We start from the raw sequence: 20,449 nt of genomic DNA, 5'->3' as shown, positions 1-20,449 counted from the left end.
CAAGGCAAAATGTATGTGAATTTTCAGAGCAAAATATGTGTTTATCCTTTAACTTTCAAATCGGCCAATCCAGTCCCTCGACTTCTATTTTTGGGTCAAACTTATCCTTATGCTAATGTGGCACTCCAAAATGGTATGAGACTAATGCTAAAAGTCCTTTTTTACCCCTAAATACTTCTTCCTCTCCTTATTTTCTGCCGGCACTGTTGTAACATGTGATCAAGTAGGGGGTTTGCACATACATTTTTTGTGAACTTATTGTCCTATTCTCCATGTTTAAAATCACGGGCTAAGACGCTTAGCGGAATCTCTTCCAAAAAGCTAAGAGAGCTATAGCGGAGCTATCCATTTAGCGGTTTGCAAAAAAGATATGCATAATGTGGTCAATAAAACCAGTAATGCAACCAATTTCAGCAAACTTTTCAGAACCATACGTCCATAATACATACAAAATTAGAAGCACCATGGTCTAACATTCTAAAATAGACTCAACACGTCTCTTGACTGCCTAACTGTGCCCGTGCTGCTTTGTCTATGGTCCACCCTAGTTATATTGATTCTTTATTTCTTTTGACTACATCTTTAGCGGAAGTAGCGGACATTTATTATCACTAAATCATGTAAAAACCCCTTTAGCGGACATAGCGGACAAATGCTGTATAGCGTAGCGGTAGATCTCTTAAAAAGCTAATAGCGGACTATAGCGGGCTATTTTGTACATGGCCTATTCTTAACATGTGGTATGTTAATGTTGGTGGCTTATTTGCTGAGAGAAATTGGAGTAGAGCAGCGGCCAACTGCTTGCTTACTGATTGTGGGTGAGGACAGAGAGATGCTAAATAGTATGTGCATTGTATCTGTTCCTTGTTAGCTTTCACGGAGAAAGGGAAATGGGAGTTAATTCTGGGGAAGCTCGGATTGGAGAGAAACAAGCAGGCAGTTAATGTGCTACTAGGGCTATGTTTGGAACATTAGCTCAAGGCTAATTTTGAGGGTTAATATTTAGCCTTTAATTGGTAGGCTAAAAATTAGCTCATGGTAGGCTCTTTGGATCCATGGACTAATGCCCATCCTCTCTCCCATTCTCATGTCTAGATGTGTGTGCATACTCACTTTTTTTTGTGGGGATCATGCAAAATTAGCTCCATTATTACCTCTTGTGGAGCTAAGGATTTTGGGATGAATAATCCACTTTAGCTCAAAATTATCCCACATATTTGGATACATAAGGGATAATTTAGAGCTAAAAGATGAGGGCTAAAGATTATCCCTTGTATCGAAATAGACCCTAGGTCGCTTGCTCAATGGTGCTAGAAGCATAAAGGAAAAGGCACTAGTTCTTGGATTTGGTGGCACTACTAGCTAGGTCTGCTTGATCAGATAAGCATCATGACCATATCAAGCGCAAACAACGACAACAGAAACTACAAATAGGAAGGAGCAAAGGGGTAGAAATGATTTTTTCATTAGCCTCATGTTAATATGGAGCACCACAACAGCATAATGATGAGTTTGATCTAAGAATAAAAATTCAGAGGCTAAATTGGTCTATTTAAAAGTTGAAACGAATTGGACCCTCGAGGCGAAGTTGAAGATGAAAACGCCTATTCTGCCAATTTTCAATTCAGACCATCAACAGGATCAATCGTTGTTTATCATAAAGATGGAGTCCGCTCATCACAGAATATCTCTTAGTCCCAACCGACCTGAGATCACCGAAGGGCCAACAGAAAAGCTATCAGGTTCGCTGAAAACTCAAGGCAGTCAGTAAACCAGCAATATAGTCAACATTCAAAACATATCAAGATTTCCAACAGAACTCAGCAGGACAACATATATTTCTAACCGCATTAATAACATCGATATTTCTTGAGAATGTTCATAAAAACTTGACAAAAATAGTCTCGACCACCAAAGCATGACAGAAGTTTCTTCATCAGGAGTTGAAGTCCAAGTGAATGTATCATTCCCCCTCAACTGAATCAGGAAACAGCTAGATAGAAAGAACTACTTCAGCAGCCTCCCATGGCCACCTCCTCGACTGCAAACCTGCCATGTAGGTATCAAACTCAGGCTACTGCAACAGTATTTAAACTACCAATTCAGGGCACTAAATACTTCAATTTTCAAGAAAGTAGATCCCAGGAATCGTACTTTTAACCATGGATGGTCATCAGTTCCTAATAGTTACTTGAATGCAGGTAATTCCGTTAACACAACACATGAGCAGCATATCAATTTATACTCAGTTTTCACTGAGCACAACATATCGTAAACATTAAACAGCATTAAAGGCAAGGCAAAATGGACCATATCCACATTCCAAATCAGATAACATAAACTTCAACATCATACCTTCTTAAGCTGACGGGATCTCGACCTCGCCGTCGTCGATCTCCTGCTGGAGGTGTCCTTGGGGTCCTTGCCGTCGACGGTGCACCCGACGCTGACGCAGGTACCGAGGATCTCCTTGACGGTGCCGGCCATCTCCTTGGCCATGGACCTGACCCTCATGGTCCTGGCGATCTCGATGACGTCATCGAGGCTGATGTTGCCACTGTGCTTGATGTTCTTGACCTTCTTGCAGTCCCTCTCGGGCTCCTTGAGTGCCTTGATGACGAGTTGCAGTAGCCTTGAGTGCCTTGAGGGCACGACGGAGACCTTGGCCTGCCGGTTCTGGACGGTGAGCTTGACGGTAACGCGCAGGCCCTTCCAGTCCTTGGCCGTCTCCTTGGCGATGTCCTCACCAATCTTCTTGGGGGAGAGACCGAGCGGACCAATCTTGGGGGCAAGGGAAGAGGCCGCACCGACCTCGCCGCCGGTCACGCGGACGAACACCTCCACCACCTGCGATGGGTCGAGCTTGGGCGGCATGTCTGGTGGCGGCGGGGTCGCATGGGTATATCAAGGCCGTCCCCATAAGAGCTAAGGCTCTAGTTGGGCCCTCGTGGACTGGGCCGAGTGGCTGGTTCAATCGTTCTGAGGGGAAGTTTGTAATTGGACGAATTTCAGAAAGCTCAAGAGAGCACCAAACGCCCGTGCGACCAAGGGTGAGCATTATTTTGTTTTTTTGAACAATTTCGGTATTGTTCATTCAGTTACAACTCTGCCTGTTTATAAGGAGTCAAGTACCATCCTTTACTCCGAAATAGTGAAATTAATGTTTCTTTGAACTTTTGCAGTTACCTCTAGCTCGAAAACAGGCTAGAAAGTTCAGCATTTGCAAATAGGCCCCAACCATTTGCAAATAGCTCCCACAGGAAACAGTACTGAAGTAGCATCAAATGGCCATTCAGTTCTCAAACTGATGACTACCATGGAAGTTGTCATCCGATCAAGACAGCAAGTGCGCAAAATACGCAAGGAAAAATGCAGATACGTAAAGCATGGACTCAAGACCATCATACTATATGTTAACCGATTACATGGTCTCATCATTACTCACCCCATATCCACTGAATAAACCTTGTAACTGACACGAAACGAACAAAAAACAAAGAAGATGAAAGATAGAACCAACACAATCTGCAAGTTGGTTGGCTGAAACCACGGTTTCACACCTGATCACGACCTCCTCTCACACATGAAAATTTTCGGAAATGAACGGTAGCCTAGTTATCACTTCACAACCAGAGCGTCCTTTATTCAATCCCGTCGAAGCAGATGCCATCCTCACACAAAAAAATTCTGATCCCGTTTAACCACCATTGCCATTCAGCAGTCGCCGCAGGCGTTCTCATCTACCTCCTCGAGCGGAAACCTCTTCCCGGCCTGCAGATACCAAAGAACAAAAGTTGGTAACAGCAGCGCTATATGAATGCACCAAAAAAAAAATGAGCCGATGATTTTATACCTTTGAAGCCATAAGATGTTCCTTGTATGTGGCCTTAAGCTTCCTCAGGCTCATGCTTTCATAATCATCAACTTGTGGTAGCTTCTGCATCTCCTCCTTTGCTTCTCCCTCCTTGATCGTGAATGCATCCAAGGACTTCATAATTTTGTCAACCTCTTTCACTGCTTTTTCAGTAGCATCAGCCTCCTGCGCATGCTCTTCAGTGATGTCAGAGTCGTCCAGGGGCTTCAGAGCAGTCTTGGTTGCAGATGCAACAAGATCCTGGTTTTCCTCGAGCACCGGAGCAGCAATGTCACTCTCAGTATCAGAATCATTGAATACTGCAACATCGTCAAACTCTGGTGGTAGGTCACCGCTGAAATCATCATCTTCAGTAGAAGCATCTTCCACTGCAGCCTCTTCAGCAATCACAGTTCCCTGCAGCCTCTGGACCACGTCCGCGGTGTCAGTCTCTTCATCGCTGTCATCAGTGGAGTAAATTTCCTCAGAGGCCTCAGCATCATCTGAAGCCCATTCCTCATTTTCTTCACTGGTCTTGTCATCTGCCAGTTCAGCCTGCGGCATCTTAGCAGCAGCCCTTTCTTTCAGTTCATGAAGGTCATCTTCCTCCTCTTCTTCACTGGTTTCATCGTCTGTCAGTTCAGTGAGGTCATCTTCTTCCAGTTCAGCCTTTGGCACCTCATCAGCAGCCCCTCCTTTCAGTTCAATAAGGTCATCTTCTTCACCAGCTTCCACTCCAGCTTGAGGCATCTCATCAGCAGCCCCTTCTTTTACTTCAGTGAGGCCATTGTCCTCACTGGTCTCATCTTCTTCTGCAGCAGTGGGAAGTATCTCATGGAAATTATCAGTCTCACCAGTGATAGTGCAACTTTCTTCTTTGATGGCCTCCTCATCGACAGGCACTTCCTTATCTGCAATGACAGCATCGATCTCATCAGCAATCTCTGTCACAGGTGACCATTCAGCGCAGCCCTCATCATCTCCAAGTGTGGCATCTTGTGCCTTCTGAATGACTGGTTCCGAGGCTTCAGACTTGGACAGGACGCCTAGGATTGGTGAATCCTCCATGGTTGCCAAGGGAGCAGGCTTCTCAACACTGGTTGGTTCCTTTTCTTCAACAATTCCTGACAGATGAATCACAATAAACAATGAACAAAAGGGTTCAAAAAATAAATTGCATGCAGTTCAGAATATAAGCAGCTACAGAGGAAGCAAACAGCTACTGGATGAATTTAGGAATTCACAGTTAATAACTTGAGATAGGAGCAAAAGGTCAGATGAAGGATTCATATTAAACAACAAACTAGGATAATGCCATATTTCATAATAAATTCAAACAACAAACAAATATATACATTGCATGATGCCACATATAATTCATAATAATCTCAACAACTAGGAATAAGGAATGCATCTCACCTTCCTGGGTCTTTGTGTCCTCTTCCTCCATCACAACCATCACTTCCTCCATCTTAGTATCGTCGCAACTCTTATCTGAAGGTACTGCAGACCCGATGGCCGTATCAGAAGAATCAGCTGCACTTAAACAAATTTGAATCAATGACTGCTCGGGAACAGTATCTGACCATAATATTTCGAATTACAGAAAAAAAAGGAAGAACTTAAGACTAAAAATAACGGGCACAGTGCGGAACATAAACTCACCTTCCAGGCCCTCCTCTGCTTCCTCCTCTTTATTGTCTTTGGTAACTTCGTCCTCGTCGGGGTCATCACATCGCACATCAGAGGCGACGGCTACATGATAACGAAACCAGCATCAAACGCTGCCCCGAGAAATCGAACAGTAAAAATAAGTTGATCAGGGAAAGTGAAAGCCTCTCACCTTTTGGTTCCTCTTGCTGCACCTTCTCCTCCTCCTTAGATGCGGCTGCCACCACCTCCTCTTCCTGGTCTAAAGCCAACGTCATCTTGGATTTCGTGGACCTCGTCGTTCTCTTTGCCGCGGACACATCTTCGGCGGGTTGCTCCTCCTCCACGGGTGCCGCAGCCTTCCGAGCCGCGGTCCTCTGGCTCCTCCGCAGGGTGCCTGGGGTCGGCGCCACCTCCTCCGCCTTCCGCGCGGGGGCCCTCCTCGTCGTCGCGCGAGCGCTGGACGCCGGCACCGGAGTTGGGAGCGGCGCGGGCGTGAGCCGCGCGCGACGGCTTGTGCTGCGCAGCGCCACGCCGTGGGTCCTTACGATCTCCTTCACCAGATCCCGCTTCATCTCGTCCTCGCCCTCCTCGACCTCCATCCGGATGGCCTCGGGCGATTTCACAGACACGCGGCGGCCGCGCGGGAGCGGGCTACCGTGCTGCTGCTCCTCATCAGCCAGCTCCGCCTTCTTCGCCGCCGACTTCATCGCCGACCTCCCCGGCATCGGGAGGCAGAGCGTCGTGTCAATCTCGTCGATCCCGTCGACCTGATCCATAACCAAAACCCCAAATCAACGACCACCCCGCCTTCCAAAAGCCTCATCGACGCACAAGAGGAACCCGTAACCAATTCCATCGAAACAAATGGGGGTACTACCGGAGAACAGAGGACGCGATCGAGAAAACCGAAATAATTCATGGAAACGGATGCGGGATCCAGGACTCACCGAGGCCAGGCCCTGGAGCGCCTCGGCCATGGCGGCGTTGGTCATGTTGGCGCGGACGCCGTTGCGCTTGCACAGCGCCTGGAGCTCGCGGCGCGAGAGCGCGTGGAAGTCCATGGCCGCCGCCGCCGCCTCCATCTCGTCCCCTACCTTCTCTTACCTTCTCCTCCGGGTGCGTGCGTGGGTGTGGCGCGGTGGATTTGGCGAATCAAGAGGTGAGATGCGGAGGAGGGGGGCGGCGGCATGGGGATTATATAGGAATGGATCTGACCGTTGCGAGGGGGCTCGTCTAGGGTTCCCCCCCCCCCCTCTCATTTGAAGTTTGAACGGTGCTCGGCTCGGCTCAGGGGCCGCCTCGTGGCGGCTTCGTGGAGCGGCGTATCTTGCAAGCTGAACCCAACCGTGACCACGATGGCGTTTAGTGGAGCATGAGGTGTCGCTGCAAGTGGGCCCAGAGGTGGCGCACGCTGTCTACAGTAACTCTTCCATTGATTAGCATCCGTTTGAGAGCGTCGCTGCATGTGGGCCTGGGGGCGATTAACGAGATGTGAACACGGCTCCCATTGGTATTTGGAAGGCGTTAATTGAGGAGGCCAAGGACGGGTGTTTTGAAGCTTTCCACTTGGAATTGCGACCCGTATCGTTTCATATTTTGTTGCTTGATCTGGAAAATGAAGAGCCCACGTTTCGGTGTGAACGGGCACCATTCGATTAACAAAAGTCGTGTTGCTTTGTTGAACTCGCCAAGATAGGTAGTATGAACAAGCAACCAGCTAAATAGCGCAATTTTATTTCTGTTTTCATTTCGAAATTGTAGACCATAAAATCAGCCAATCCATGCTGTTAATCAATAGTCATCATCAGTTCATCACAGCGTTCGTCTGATTTGTTCTGAAATCGCTCCGAAGTACTAGTTGGCAGTTGCAAATGCTTGCGTTTTTCCAAGTCTTTTCTTGCAATCTTTACTTGCCAAATTATTATTATTATGGGGAATAAAGTTTGGACATACTGGACACAGATAAATGTATAATATGGACAGAAAAACTTATAGTATGGGAAATCCAATAGTAAGTAGTGATACTTCGTATCTGCACGCCGTTACGTACAAACACATTGCAGACTAAGAGTCCCTCTACTGAACTGTGCATCACTGACTACACAATACTACAGCGTTTACTTGCAGGAATTTACACTGCCGCAGTAGCTGTGGGTTAAGCACAGTTAGACATATTGCTTATACTTGCAGTAGCTTATGTACACACTACACAGTAAACTCGTGTACGATACAACACTTACAACACCTAAATCCTGCATCCTTCGATTCATTTCGACAAATGGACTGTACAATTGGGGTTTGGTTCTCTGTCTACAATTCTCCAGTCTAGTGCACTGCCAGACTCAGGCAAGAACTGAGGAACCAATCTGATCTGAACATATGATCAATAATCCTGAGAAAGGAGTAACAGAAACTGGAGCTTGCATTGCATCTACAATCTCACTTCAACTATATCGCCATCCTTGAGCTCTGTTTGGGGCAGCACTAGTTGGCCATTGACCCAAAGTAGCTTCCCTTCAACGCCCATTCTTCTAGCAGCATCAGCGGCTGTGCTACCAGTGCTCATCCTCATAATCTTCCCGTTTGGCCAGAAGATTATGGCCACCTCATGCAGGATTGGTTTTGTGCAGGTGCTTGCACCAAGACTTCTCTCTGCCAAAGATGTGCCACGATGAACTTGCTCCTCCCATTGAAGCATGGTCCTGAGCAATTGCACCTGTCGGAGCACATGGAAACAATAAGGATTCATATATTCCCTTTGGAAATTGGAATACCTATCAATTCCACATGAAAGAAGCTGAGAGACAGAGAGATAAGTAGATGTAGACACTGAATGGTGCAAGAACAGCAGCTACAACGACTGTATAGAAGCTTTCCTTTCTCAAAATTGAGAGAACATGTAGACAGATAGAGTAGGCTAGCTAACCTTATTGTTGATGGGGTCACTTAATGGAGTAGAACTCGGAGGATCAGATGGCGATTTATCAGCATAACTCGATTCAGATGGTAGACTGGAAGTCTCTTTGCCCTCGAATATGGCAGATACGACCATCCAATACTCTTCCTCTTCCTCTTCCGTCAAATCAATTATTTGAATAAATGTAGGCAAAAGTCTCCCAAATTGGTCTTGCTGCAACAAGATATTATTGATGTAAAGATATAATCATAACCATGACTTGAAATGGCACATTAGGACTTCAGGGGGAAAAAAAGTAACTTGTGTCACTGCTACAATTTTCAGTTTCTTCAATGGTTCCAAATGTACACGCAAGAGCAGTCCTCTATTCTCAGGAAATATAGAACAAAACAAAAGACAGAAGCGAAACAAAGTGATAAAGAGATAATAATGTTTCACCTGTACAGTACAGACCTTATGAAATATGCCATCCTGGCATAATGTGTACCTCTCCAGATTTGTTGACCAATCACCATGTCCAGGTGCACACCACCACTTCTCAGAAACCTGAAATTAGTGTTGGTATTACTGTATTAGACAGAAAATATTATCACAATAACTCAGGAAGAGTGAAATTGCTATCACATTGACCTTCTTATGAAGCCTAGCATAGGCTTCCCAACGCTTCAACTGATAAGATGACCTTCTCTCAGCTACAGCTTCAGAAGCTTCAAGGCTAAAACTTACAGCAACAATCAATTCTTTCCCTCCTTTATCTATACTGCAAATTGATATAAACAGATATCAGCTGAAAGTTGATCTTCCAGAATAAAATACAGTTTCTGTTTCTGAATGATGCTATACCTGACTATGACAGCTGCTAGCAAGTGACTACCTTCAATTCGTAGCACCGGATGCCCCACTTTCAAAGAACTGTACTTTGATGGAAGATCATCTGATATAGAACTTTCATCTTCTGAAGAACTAGATGAATACGACGTACTTTGGCTTATTCTCTTACTCATGCCACCTCTGTACTCAACTTTGCTCTCCTTATAAAGCCAATGAGCAGCAAGTCCATGTTCAGCGTACTCATGCATTCGCTGTGAAGAGTGGCCTCCATCAGGATAAACATGAGGCATGAACTATATGAAGTTATTCAAATAAGAGAGAGAAAATTATTTACCTGGGTTCTAATTTGGACCTCCAGTCGTGAGCTATCAGATGCCTGAACGACTGTGTGGAGTGACTACAGAGAAAAAAAACCCAGCAAACTAATAAGCAAAAAAGGAGGAGGAATCAGACGTGTACTACTATTTTCAGCAGCCTACAATTGTAAGCAAATCAGTTCAACTCTTGCCCAGTCCATGAATGGAACTGGCGTACTCCTAGCCTGGGACCTGGGCCACCACAACAGTGCCACTGAATAACTCAGAACGCTAACATTTGGAAAATTTCATCCTGGCTAGTGGCTACATGTGCATGTTAGACTGGGCTACCGGCTCCAGGTTGCTAAGGGTACTGCCTCAAATTAACGAAGCAAGTTATGTGTAGATTGAGGTTAGATGATTCTTACCTGGTAACCACTACCCTTAGGATTGATAATGTAGTCATCGAACTCCCCATCAATTGGAGTCCATAGCCTGCAGGTAGAGCAGACAATTTATGAAGCTTGAAAGCGAACAACTTAAAAGTTTTAAACTGAAACATCATCTAGTGCATTGTGGACTCAAATCAAATATAAAAACAGATATCAAATTAACCGACAACAAACTTTCATGCGACAAACATGATAAGACCTAGTTATTAGGTAATACAGAAATAAGTTCACGCATGTAAAATGTTTTAAAGTTTTTTTCCTTATATCAAGTCATGCATTAGTATGTCTTGCCTCATTGACATGAGTAATTCCAGCAAAAGATGCTAATTACCTGTGTACTATATCAAGAATGCTGTAACAACTCCGGACAGCAGGTCCATGCAATGCACCATTTTTGTCCCCAACAATCACCCTCAATGCTCGAACATCATACACGTGTCTAAGTCCTACATCTTTCCTTTTCATCTGTGAGATGGAATGTGTTAGACGGTTAGTAACTCAGGAAATCATCACATAGAATGCAGTTGATACAAGAACACTAATTTGATTAGACTAAAAATAATAATTTCCTCCAAAAGAAAAATAATTTGATTAACTCAAAACTCCAGCACAACTAATTACGTTTTAAGGTCATGGTAGATGAGACATGTACTTATAAACAACACACTTGATTTTTCTGTATATATAGTAATACCTTGCAGTAGATACTGTATAAACTCTTGAGTCGACTCGACAAAGTCACTTCCATCCCAGGTATATACCTAAACAAGAAATTACATAATTCAGGAATTAAAAATCACTACAATATTAGTATTCTGCAATGGTAACAAAATGAGGGACTGTTTTGTGCACTCAGGACATTAATAAGAATCGAGCTTACGATGTTGATATGAGTAATTCTCGCTCAAGTTCTTCCTCACAAGATGCCAAAGATGCTAATGCAACAGCAGCATCGCCAACAATTTTAGGTTTCGGTATAGGTTCTCCAGAACTACTATTGACATTGCTAAGGAAGTACGAGCGCCTATTCCGATCCAAAAAGATGTCAAATGGCAATACAGCCTGCAATAGGTCCTGCACATAGAAAGCATAATTCATATATTAAGATACTGGATGTCACATACGGATGCTCTACCCGGCAACGAACATCAGGAATGATTCATTGCTTTTGTTCATATCTATATGTCCATACAAGAGGTAATTGCTGTTATATGAAAATATTAAAAAAACAAATATGCCATTAGGAAATGCAAATGAGAATACTGATGAAAAATGTCAATGTTGACAATAAAAGATCAGTGTACAGGCATCACTGAAAACCCAAACATTTGCAATTTACAATACAGTCACCTTCATATTTGGTTTTTCTTGGTTGCATGAACTAAACAAATCTTGGATAGATGCCATATGCCCATCTTTCATTGAGGCAAGCAATTCACTTCTAATTGATGATCTTCTCATACTTTTAGGTTTGCCCGTACTACTCCACATTAAAGTAAGTTCAGATCGTATTTTCTTGAAGATTTGAGGCTGCATGGATAACAGAGGTATTTAATAACTAAAATATACACATACATACATTATGAAAGTGCATTACAGAGAAACTTTATTTCAAAAATAAAATAAAGGGTAAAATGGCAAATTACAAAACTGGGGCCCAGCCAAGGAGGCGTGAAGGATAGAAGACCATCAAAGGTTTGTTTGTGTGCCTTGCATGGATTTACCAATTTGAATGAATACACACTTTCAACAAGAAAATTGTTTCTTTGAAATTTCCAAAGCATCTAGATGCCTGTTAGACTCCTTGAAGTTCTATGGTACGAAGTAAACATTTCACAGTAAATCAATATGTCAAATAGAATTAAAACCTGAAGAACAGCAAAGCATAAATCTTCCAGCTCAGCTTTCAAAGCCCAGACTCCCAAACGAGAAGCAAGTGAACACCAGACAGCCAATGTCTCTTGAGCAACAGCTTCAGCTTTCGGTACAGGAAGAGCATAACTGCAATAAAGCTTTCTGTAAGGTCCGAAACTTATGGAATCCAACAGCCCTTTGAAAGCATAGTGAAGTCAAGATTAGGAGTATCTCAATAAAACTGGACCATATCTGCATGCAGATAAAGTAAAGTACCTAGAAGGGTAAGCATTGAAATGAGTTGGACTGTCTTATGATACGCCGAAATGATTCTTATGTTGCAAGGAGGCTGCAGGTGTGGTTCTACATGCTGCAACAAGATGGTCTCCAGGTTCTTGCGCCATCTTTAGAGGATAATGTGTTCAGTGATTGGTGGATTAAGGTCAATTTCTTGGTGGCCTGGCCATAAAACAAGGGGTTGAATTCGCTGATTGTTCTTAGTGCTTGGATGCTATGGAAGCATTGGAATGATTGTGTCTTCAATGGAGCTGAGCCACAGCTTTGGCCTTTGGGGTATGCTGGTGCCAGGGGGTTAGCGCATCTGGACATTTGATTTAGGGCTGTGTGTGTCTTGGGTCGTTATCTTCCTTTCATGCGTGGCGCTAATGTAAACTATTCCTTGTGTGGAGTGTGTCGGGGTTGTAGTCACTTTCTTTTCCTGAATGCAATTACACAGCTCTCTTGCGCATTTGAGGGGGGAAAAGGTTCGTACTGCATTGCTATGGCTCATTCTCCATGAGCAGTCCTATTCCTAATTCCTTCAAATTTAGGCTTGCTATTTTCTGATGGAAATATTAGAAGCTGACAGCATAACATGGAAAGGGAACATGGTGAATAAAGAGAACATCGATAAGAACTGAAGCTCTCAAATTTTTATAAGATAAAAAGGGCATATTTACATGTAAAGGATAAATAACAAGCAGGACACACAAAATAATGGTGAAAGTCTTAGAGTGACATGACATACATAGTTCGCATATTGTGCAAGCGGTCTGCCAGCTTGATGAGCACCACACGAGGATCATCAACCATCCCCAGTAACATAACACGCAGATTATTTGCCTGACTGACAAAAAGAGGATAATCAAGCCAGGGTTTCCAGAAAGCAGTGTTATATACTTTTCTGGCATCTGACAGCTTTTTTCAAAAGAATGCTGATTAATTGTTCTGGCATCTGAAGATATTAAAATTGTACATAGCAAGTGGACTGAAATAGTTCAATATAATCACATCACCATGCACTAAAGGCTAGAAGAAGGGAACATACTTCTTCTGAAGTAAGAGTGCTCCCACCAGTGCTTTTTTGCCGATGCCTGCGCAGTAGCTGCAACTCACAGAAAACAATAATGAATAATAGCAAGAACTTTTCTGACAGAAATAAAGCACTCTCTCCAATCTCAAACAAGGAAAGTTGGATATATTCTTAAATAGGTCTTATTTTTTGGTTTCTAGGTGGAGTTTTCCTGAAGAGCACATGTTTAAAACTATTTGAAGGTGCAGTTTGGATCAAATGAGTGTGGTGGGTTGGCTGATTGGGTGCCATTGATTGGATGTCTAGGCAATCAAGATGGGATTAACATGTTATACGTGTATGAATTGATTGCTTCTCATTCCAAGTTCCATATGTTGATTGCTAAAACAACATCTAAAAAAGAACAGAGGGGCTGCTATTTAAATAAAGCTAATAAAGACTTTGGACAGATCAAAGTTGCAAGAGCTAAATTTAACAACATGGAATAAAGGAATTGACATGTGTAAGGTGTATAATGGATAGTTTGACATGCTTCAATATAATGGAGAAATATAAATGGAAATTGGCATGCTTCAATAATGTATTACATTCCAAAACCATATGTCTGAGTACTTGAGCCATCAAGGATTCCTCAACAATGTTAGGCCCTGTTTGTGTTTGGGACGGCGTCTACGACGCATTTCAGCGAAAAAAGCAAAAAAATCCTGCCAAACGGCCTGCGGCGGATGCGCGTTCGACAGCCGCGCTCAACGTGATAAGCGAGCAAATGAACTAGGAGCGGCCAAAACGCGAGAAGCGAGGGGAGAGCTGCGTTCTGCTTATTTGCAACCCGCTTCTGCATACCACGGTCCCAAACAGGCCCTTAGCAGGGTATTATTTCTATGCTCAATAACGCATTTCACTAACATAGATGTTACCTGATTTATGTAGCTCAATTTTGATACACCAGATACCAAGCTAGCAACATCATCACCAAACTGCTCTTCGATGCTCTTCAAACTCTCTGATGTATCATCAACAACATCGTGAAGAATGCCAGCCACAACTGTATTAACCGCCTACAAGGGAAGAAAGAAGAAAAACACTCATGAAAGAAGAAAAGTACTCACCAATTAAGCTTTGGAAGAAAAATGAAGTATATACTCACGGAAAACAAAAAGAGAGGTAAGCCATACTCTTTCTCCAGTTGATGGAACCAAGGCAGCTAAAATTTTCCCAGTATGTATGCAGTGTGTAACATATGGATCTCCTGTTCTCCTAAACTGGCCAAGGTGCGCTGTACTAGCAAATTCTATTGCTTTCTGCACCTTTGGGTCCTCAAATATCTGGTATCCTGTCACCTCTACTCCTTCAAATATAAGTGTATCTGCGAAGGCACAGAATGCAATATGAGATAGTCATCAGAATGATACAAACATCTAATTGGTGAAGATCATGCAGTCACAAATTGTTATAACTGTGTCAATAATCCCAGCGGTGAAGTAAGAGTGTTTCTACAAGAAAACTACAAGGTACAAACCAAATTGGATTACTGATTTACAATGTTAAAACCACAAAGAAAAAAATTAATCCAATGAGTTAGCATGTTGGCGTCTTACATTCTGATATGGAACGAAATGCCTTTTGATAAAACAAGACAAAATTCGAAATAAGTTAAGATGCAATGAAAACAGCATATAGTCATTGTTGGAATATAAGTGAATTGCCCCCCTCCCCCCATCAGCTTAAGCTTTTGGGTTGAACTGGTTGGTGCATGCAACTCAATATGGTATCAAAGCCAGAGGTCTCGAGTTCGAATCCTAGTTAGCGCAATTAAATAAAATAATTGTTGATCGCTCCTATTCCACGTCCGAGGCCTGAGGGAGCCTCCACGTGAGGGGGAGTGTTGGAATATAAGTGAATTGCCCACCTCTCCCCATCAGCTTAAGCTTTTGGGTTGAACTGGTCGGTGCACAGTTCAACCCAAAAGGTTAAGCTGATGGGGAGAGGTGGGCAATTCACTTATATTCCAACAGTATCACGGATCCATGCTAACGAAATGGAAGCATAGAGGTATGCTCAATTAGTTCGTTCCAAATAGAACTGTGCGTGCAGTTCACTGAATCGCTTATGGCTGAAGATAACTGCTTATCGCATCCAAAAAAACAGTCACGTTTCAGCAATTAACTGCTTGATGAAATGCTCCTATACTTCCAATTAGGTAGTCAATTCACTAGACTACAAGAGATCGACACAATTCCACAGAGAACGTTGTTACCTGGCAACTGCTCGATGCGAGGCCAGAGGAAGTCGACCTTGGTGGACAGGCACGCCCCCGAGGCGATCGCCACGGCGGTGACCGCGACCTGCGCGAGCGTCGACGCCACGGCGCCGTGCACCGCGCCGCTTCCCCCCGCGCCCGCGGCGGCGGCTGCCGCGATCACCTCCCGCGCTCCCACCAGCGCTGTCGAGGCCACCGCGAGCCGCGGGGCCACGTGGTCGAGCAGCACGCACCCCACCTTCATCCGGGCCCGCGTCGCCGTGGCCCCGCGCGCCCCGGCGGCCGCCGCCGGGAGCAGCGCGAGGCGGCGGCCGAGCATCCCGGAGTCGGAGGCTGAAGTTGACGCTGGCGATGGCGTCATGCGAGCGAGCGAGCCGGGCGGGCGGCCTCGCTCCTATCTCATCCTCGCGATGAGGGTCACTCCGCACCGCGCGCGAGTGACGACGAGCCGACGAGGAGTGGAGGGGGTGAGCTGGGGAGAGCTGAGGCCGGGAGGGGCGGTCCGTTTGTGTGGCTGCTGCTGGGAACTGGGTCACGGGGCGCACGCCGAGTTGCGTTCGCTTGCTGCTTCGCTCTGCGTCTCCTGTTCTCCTTCTGTCGCTGTGTTCGTCACGGTTCTCGCCTCTCGGCCATGTTTGGTTTAGGCGTGAAAACGTTTCCAATTCAGAGAAATGATGTTTTGACCACTAATTAGGGGTATTAAATAAAGTCTAATTATAAAATTACCTCCACAACTATGGTATTGTAGCAGTTGCTTTAGCTAATTAGGTCTTTGACCATACGACTAGAAGATGATTGGGTGCGGTTACTGTGGCATCACTGTAACCAATCATGATAAAACTTGACTCATTAGATTCGTCTCGAAAATTTACACCCATTCCTAAAAAGGTTTTGCAAATAGACTTCATTTAGTACTGCATGCGGGCATTCGTCTTTTTGTGAAATTTTAATTGTACCCAATCATGATAAAACTTGGCTCATTAGATTCGTCTCGAAAATTTACACCAATTTCTAAATTTTTTTTGCAAATAGATTTCATTTAGTACTGCATGTGGGCATTCGTCTTTTTGTGAAATTTTGATGGCATTCGTCTTTTTTGTGAAATTTTGATGTGACCCATAGCTAAACATGGCCCTCGACTTGCTGCTGTCTCTCTGCCTCGTGGCTTGGTTTTCCAAGATATTTTTATTTTTTATTTTGTAGCGGTTAGGCATGACTGAAGATTCTTTTTCAAAAAAGAAATGGCACAAGTACAGCCTACGTTGGCTGCTCTCGACCTGGATTATTCACACACATATTAGGCACCGCATCAAATAAAAAAAATCCGTAGGTACCACATATTCAAATGCGTTCCAGAAGAACAGGTAGAAGCGAATTAGGTGTAGCAGCCCACCAAAAGATCCGACCAGAATTTTAGGAGGCACAGGGCTCATGTTTCGTGCAAACCTCCATCCCGATGAACCATCAGATCAGATATAAATTTATAATGAGCAACTTGTCGAGATAAATTGCATTTGCCAACTCAAATTTACAGAAACGTTTACATCACAAGGATTTTGACTTATCAGTTCTCATATATGAACAAATGCATCCGCCCAGTTAGCTTTGTATATAAACTTGCAACGAAATTTACAAGACCTACGTCACAGGTTAGATCATAGACAAGAAATGGTCATCCCCTTATCCCAGGGATGAGTACAATCTAGGACAAAAGCGCATCCTCCAGCCAAAGGATTTTACATGCAGGCTTGCTGCTTAGAACAACGAGGTCCCTCCTGACGGTAGGCGACCTGAAGCTTGCAGTTCCTTCAGCGTGCTTGCCAACCAGTCCAAGCCCTCATATAGACCATCACCTTTGAGGGCACAAGAGCCCTGGATGTGCCAGATGCGATTTTTCAAATCATAAAGGCCAAGGCCCTCGCACACCTCCATTGGTGCCATTGCCCCTTTCTGAAGAAACAAGGAAATTTACATCAGAAGTTTCAGTTAGCTAAGTCTAAAAAGTTCAAAGAGAAGCAGCAAAGATATGTCTACTCGCTACCTCATCAAAAAGATACAGAGGGCGTTCTATGCAGTACAGGTACAGGAACTGATCCAGACACAGACTATCTATAGCAACAAGCAAGCAAATGAGATGCAGCTTGCAGACTGTAATAATATGTTTTATGGCACATGATTCTATTTTTTCCATGCAGTACTCACCTCATAACAAGGATGTCAAAGAAATGCAATCTCATATACACATAAATTATACTACATACTGTGAGTAAAAGTGATCCAACACAATATAGTTAAGGTGTGACTGAAGCATTCTTTAAGACGATAGGTTTTGATTTGTTCAAAAAGACAATAGATTTTGATATGACACGATGAAATGCAGTTTTATATGAGTTATTCATATGGACTAATCTTCATTCAAATGAAGTAAAGGTGCCTCTTGGAATACAAATGCATGTTTGAAAAGCTTGGGCATCAATTTTCAGCAAGAACAAATATTCTGACATTACCACATTCCATTAAAAAATAAAGGATTGGACGGGGTGGTCATCAATTTTTAACATAAGTGTAAAACATATGAAATTAAAAATTAAATCAAAGGACACAAAAAGGATTTGATAAGTACAATACTTTTGCAAACTGTCAAATACATTATAACAAAGCAGCGTTGTAACTTAGATAAAGGAAAACATGTCCACTGTACTCCAATTGAGATTATTTTTAAGAATGTTTGTGTTAAAGGGAGCCAGGGAGGTGCCAAGTGTTGTTGACTCACCATATCTTGTTTATTGGCAAATACCAATATGACACTGTTAAGCATCAAAGGATCATTAATTATTGCCTGCAACAAAGGCATTTAATATTAGCTTGGTTAATGAAAGTTCAACTCACAGATGAGCAGGTATGAGTACAACAATTTAAAATACCTGAAATTCAGCTTTGGCTTTTCCAATTCTCTCTCGATCCAATGAATCAACCACGTAGATCTGCAACTCAGGACATGCATAGAAATTCAGCAATCTATTATAAAGAATAACTCGTCATGATCATGGAAATTTTTTCCAGAATTCGAAGCTGAACTCTTTTGTAAGAAGGGATAAATGAATAAAGTTTCACATATTAAATATTTTCAAGATTATCCCCAGTTCCACGCTAATTCACTGAACAAATACTTTCAGAAACAACTCTGAAGATCATAGATAGGCAACAAGAATCACATTACAATATACTTTCGAGAGCCACAAATTTCAACCATTTTAAATAATACAGCTCAGTAAGCAGAATGATTACACAGCAAAGGGTACAGAACATTATCATTTTGCAAATTTCTTTTGACTCCAAAGTAAATGAACATACCAAGCCATCTGTGTTGTTGAAGTAGTGCCTCCACAGGGGCCTCAATTTCTCTTGGCCACCGACATCCCAAACAGTAAACATCACATTCTTGTACTGCACTTTCTCGACATTGAAACCTAGGGGTAGTAGCATCAGAAACATAGAATCATCACTTAGTTTGCACTTTGCAGGCAAAGCAAAACATGTTCCTGGAATTGACCTCATAAAACCCTTAAAACATACTAGCTGATAGGGTAAAGCTGTTTAGCAGGATAACTCTGGAATTGGCTATTAGGAGTTTGCTACAATAAGTATTTAATCACAAGAGATGTACTGGTCATGTAAGGGTGCTCAGCTAATCATTAGGACAAATCTGTAACAGCAAAGTCGCAACCCTCATCTAGCAAAAGCATAAATTTCTTCCTCAGTTCCTCTTTGCCTCAGCAATACATCAGTAAATTCTTGGTAACATTAAGTCAACTAAAAAAAATCACCATAGTAATCAGTTTCTGGAACCTACCAATCGTGGGAACAGTCGACAAAACCTCCCCGATATGCAGCTTGTACAGGATGGTGGTTTTGCCCGCGGCATCCAGCCCAAGCATCACGACCTGAAATCAAGCATCACGAAAACAAAATCAACAAGAAGATACAAGAAAGCAGTTCGTGAACATCAGCCAAACAGCGGGAACAAAATTCTCAGAAAAAAAATACAACCATACCCTCATCTCGCTGGTGCCGAAGAAGGCATCGAACAGCTTGCGGAACGCCTGCCCCATCCGCGCACGGAAATCCACTTCCCTCACCACGCACAGAAATCCACTCCCCTCGCCTTGCAAGCACCAAACTTTCGATCGGATTTTGTGGCTTCGTCCTTCTCCAAGTCGCCGGAGCTGATGAAAGCTGGCGAGGTTCTGGACTCTTGGTCCTTGCGGAGTAGTTTCCCAGAAGGCCAGAACTAGTTGTGCAAGCCTTTGTGACGAAGGCTAGAAGTTTCTCGAGCATATGCCCTGGGAACGCATCTGGGCCGTCCGATCCTTACACGAGAAGGTGGGTGTGCGTAGCAAGCACGCGGTCTGCGAGACGGCGACTCCGTCCCGTCAAACGATGGGTACGGCGGCGCACACCGTTTTATTCCCTGTTTTCATGATGGGCCAGAAAGGACCAGTGGAAGCAAAATGTAGGCCCAATCCAACCGCTTCTCAATTTATTTGAAAATGCATAAGCGACATCAAAATTGGAATTCAAAAAAAAAAAAAAACTTTGACGAATGGGAACGTATCCGGTGCAAACCAAGCATCTTGTGCAAACCCGTGCAAACTTATTAAAAAAAGTTTCAAAAAATTCTGAAAAAAATCATGAATGTGCTTCTCAGCTTACCTCATCTATATATAAAATTTCATGGTCAAATTCGTCTTACTCTAGAAGTTACAAAAAAGACAAATTTTCTGACAACAATAATGGTTCAAATGCATCTCAAATTTGTCTTTTTTGTAACTTCTAGAGTAAGACGAATTTGACCATGAAATTTTATATATTGATGACGTAACGTGAGAAGCACATTCATGATTTTTTTCAGAATTTTTTGAAACTTTGTTTAGTAGGTTTGCACGGGTTTGCACGAGGTCCTTGGTTTGCACTAGATACGTTGCCTTGACGAATTGGAGTATATACAACTGTACAATAGA

At 43.4% G+C, this 20,449-nt stretch overlaps 3 protein-coding genes and 1 pseudogene across 7 annotated transcripts; all 4 read right to left on the bottom strand.

Annotated features, from left to right (window-relative positions):
• Positions 1-2,359: 2,359 nt before the first annotated feature.
• On the bottom strand, positions 2,360-2,886 carry LOC120656913 (annotated as a pseudogene).
• A 490-nt stretch (positions 2,887-3,376) lies between these two features.
• Positions 3,377-6,788, bottom strand: LOC120656912 (nucleolar protein dao-5-like). Of its 2 annotated transcripts, none has more exons than XM_039935141.1 (6): positions 6,454-6,788; positions 5,697-6,273; positions 5,519-5,608; positions 5,273-5,389; positions 3,854-4,977; positions 3,377-3,771 (listed from the first exon to the last, which is right to left on the bottom strand). In XM_039935141.1, the coding sequence occupies exons 1-6, from the start codon at positions 6,586-6,588 to the stop codon at positions 3,715-3,717; spliced, it is 2,100 nt and encodes a 699-aa protein (XP_039791075.1). In that variant the 5' UTR covers positions 6,589-6,788; the 3' UTR covers positions 3,377-3,714. The 2 variants fall into 2 exon arrangements, with proteins under 2 accessions (XP_039791075.1, XP_039791076.1); XM_039935142.1 differs by having other exon boundaries at positions 3,381-3,771; positions 5,273-5,391; positions 5,539-5,608; positions 6,454-6,682.
• Positions 6,789-7,473: 685 nt separating this feature from the next.
• On the bottom strand, positions 7,474-16,013 carry LOC120656911. Of its 3 annotated transcripts, none has more exons than XM_039935137.1 (17): positions 15,426-16,013; positions 14,344-14,534; positions 14,086-14,226; positions 13,184-13,240; positions 12,884-12,978; positions 11,871-12,003; positions 11,353-11,532; positions 10,883-11,076; positions 10,697-10,763; positions 10,334-10,467; positions 9,979-10,045; positions 9,589-9,651; positions 9,267-9,505; positions 9,054-9,183; positions 8,862-8,969; positions 8,433-8,636; positions 7,474-8,222 (listed from the first exon to the last, which is right to left on the bottom strand). In XM_039935137.1, the coding sequence occupies exons 1-17, from the start codon at positions 15,787-15,789 to the stop codon at positions 7,938-7,940; spliced, it is 2,652 nt and encodes an 883-aa protein (XP_039791071.1). In that variant the 5' UTR covers positions 15,790-16,013; the 3' UTR covers positions 7,474-7,937. The 3 variants fall into 3 exon arrangements, with proteins under 3 accessions (XP_039791071.1, XP_039791073.1, XP_039791072.1); XM_039935139.1 differs by having other exon boundaries at positions 7,474-8,280; positions 15,426-15,921; XM_039935138.1 differs by having other exon boundaries at positions 7,496-8,222; positions 8,877-8,969.
• An 895-nt stretch (positions 16,014-16,908) lies between these two features.
• LOC120656909 (ADP-ribosylation factor-like) lies at positions 16,909-19,765 on the bottom strand. Of its 2 annotated transcripts, XM_039935136.1 has the most exons (7): positions 19,484-19,765; positions 19,282-19,372; positions 18,783-18,898; positions 18,353-18,412; positions 18,202-18,267; positions 17,470-17,537; positions 16,909-17,378 (listed from the first exon to the last, which is right to left on the bottom strand). In XM_039935136.1, the coding sequence occupies exons 1-6, from the start codon at positions 19,538-19,540 to the stop codon at positions 17,496-17,498; spliced, it is 432 nt and encodes a 143-aa protein (XP_039791070.1). In that variant the 5' UTR covers positions 19,541-19,765; the 3' UTR covers positions 16,909-17,378; positions 17,470-17,495. The 2 variants fall into 2 exon arrangements, with proteins under 2 accessions (XP_039791070.1, XP_039791069.1); XM_039935135.1 differs by lacking the exon at positions 17,470-17,537 and having other exon boundaries at positions 19,484-19,762.
• Positions 19,766-20,449: the final 684 nt, after the last annotated feature.

This window comes from Panicum virgatum, chromosome 1N (genome assembly GCF_016808335.1).
Source record: "Panicum virgatum strain AP13 chromosome 1N, P.virgatum_v5, whole genome shotgun sequence".
NCBI lineage: Eukaryota > Viridiplantae > Streptophyta > Magnoliopsida > Poales > Poaceae > Panicum > Panicum virgatum.
The sequence above is the reverse complement of the archived record's forward strand: the minus strand, read 5'-3'. Positions and strand labels throughout refer to the sequence as shown.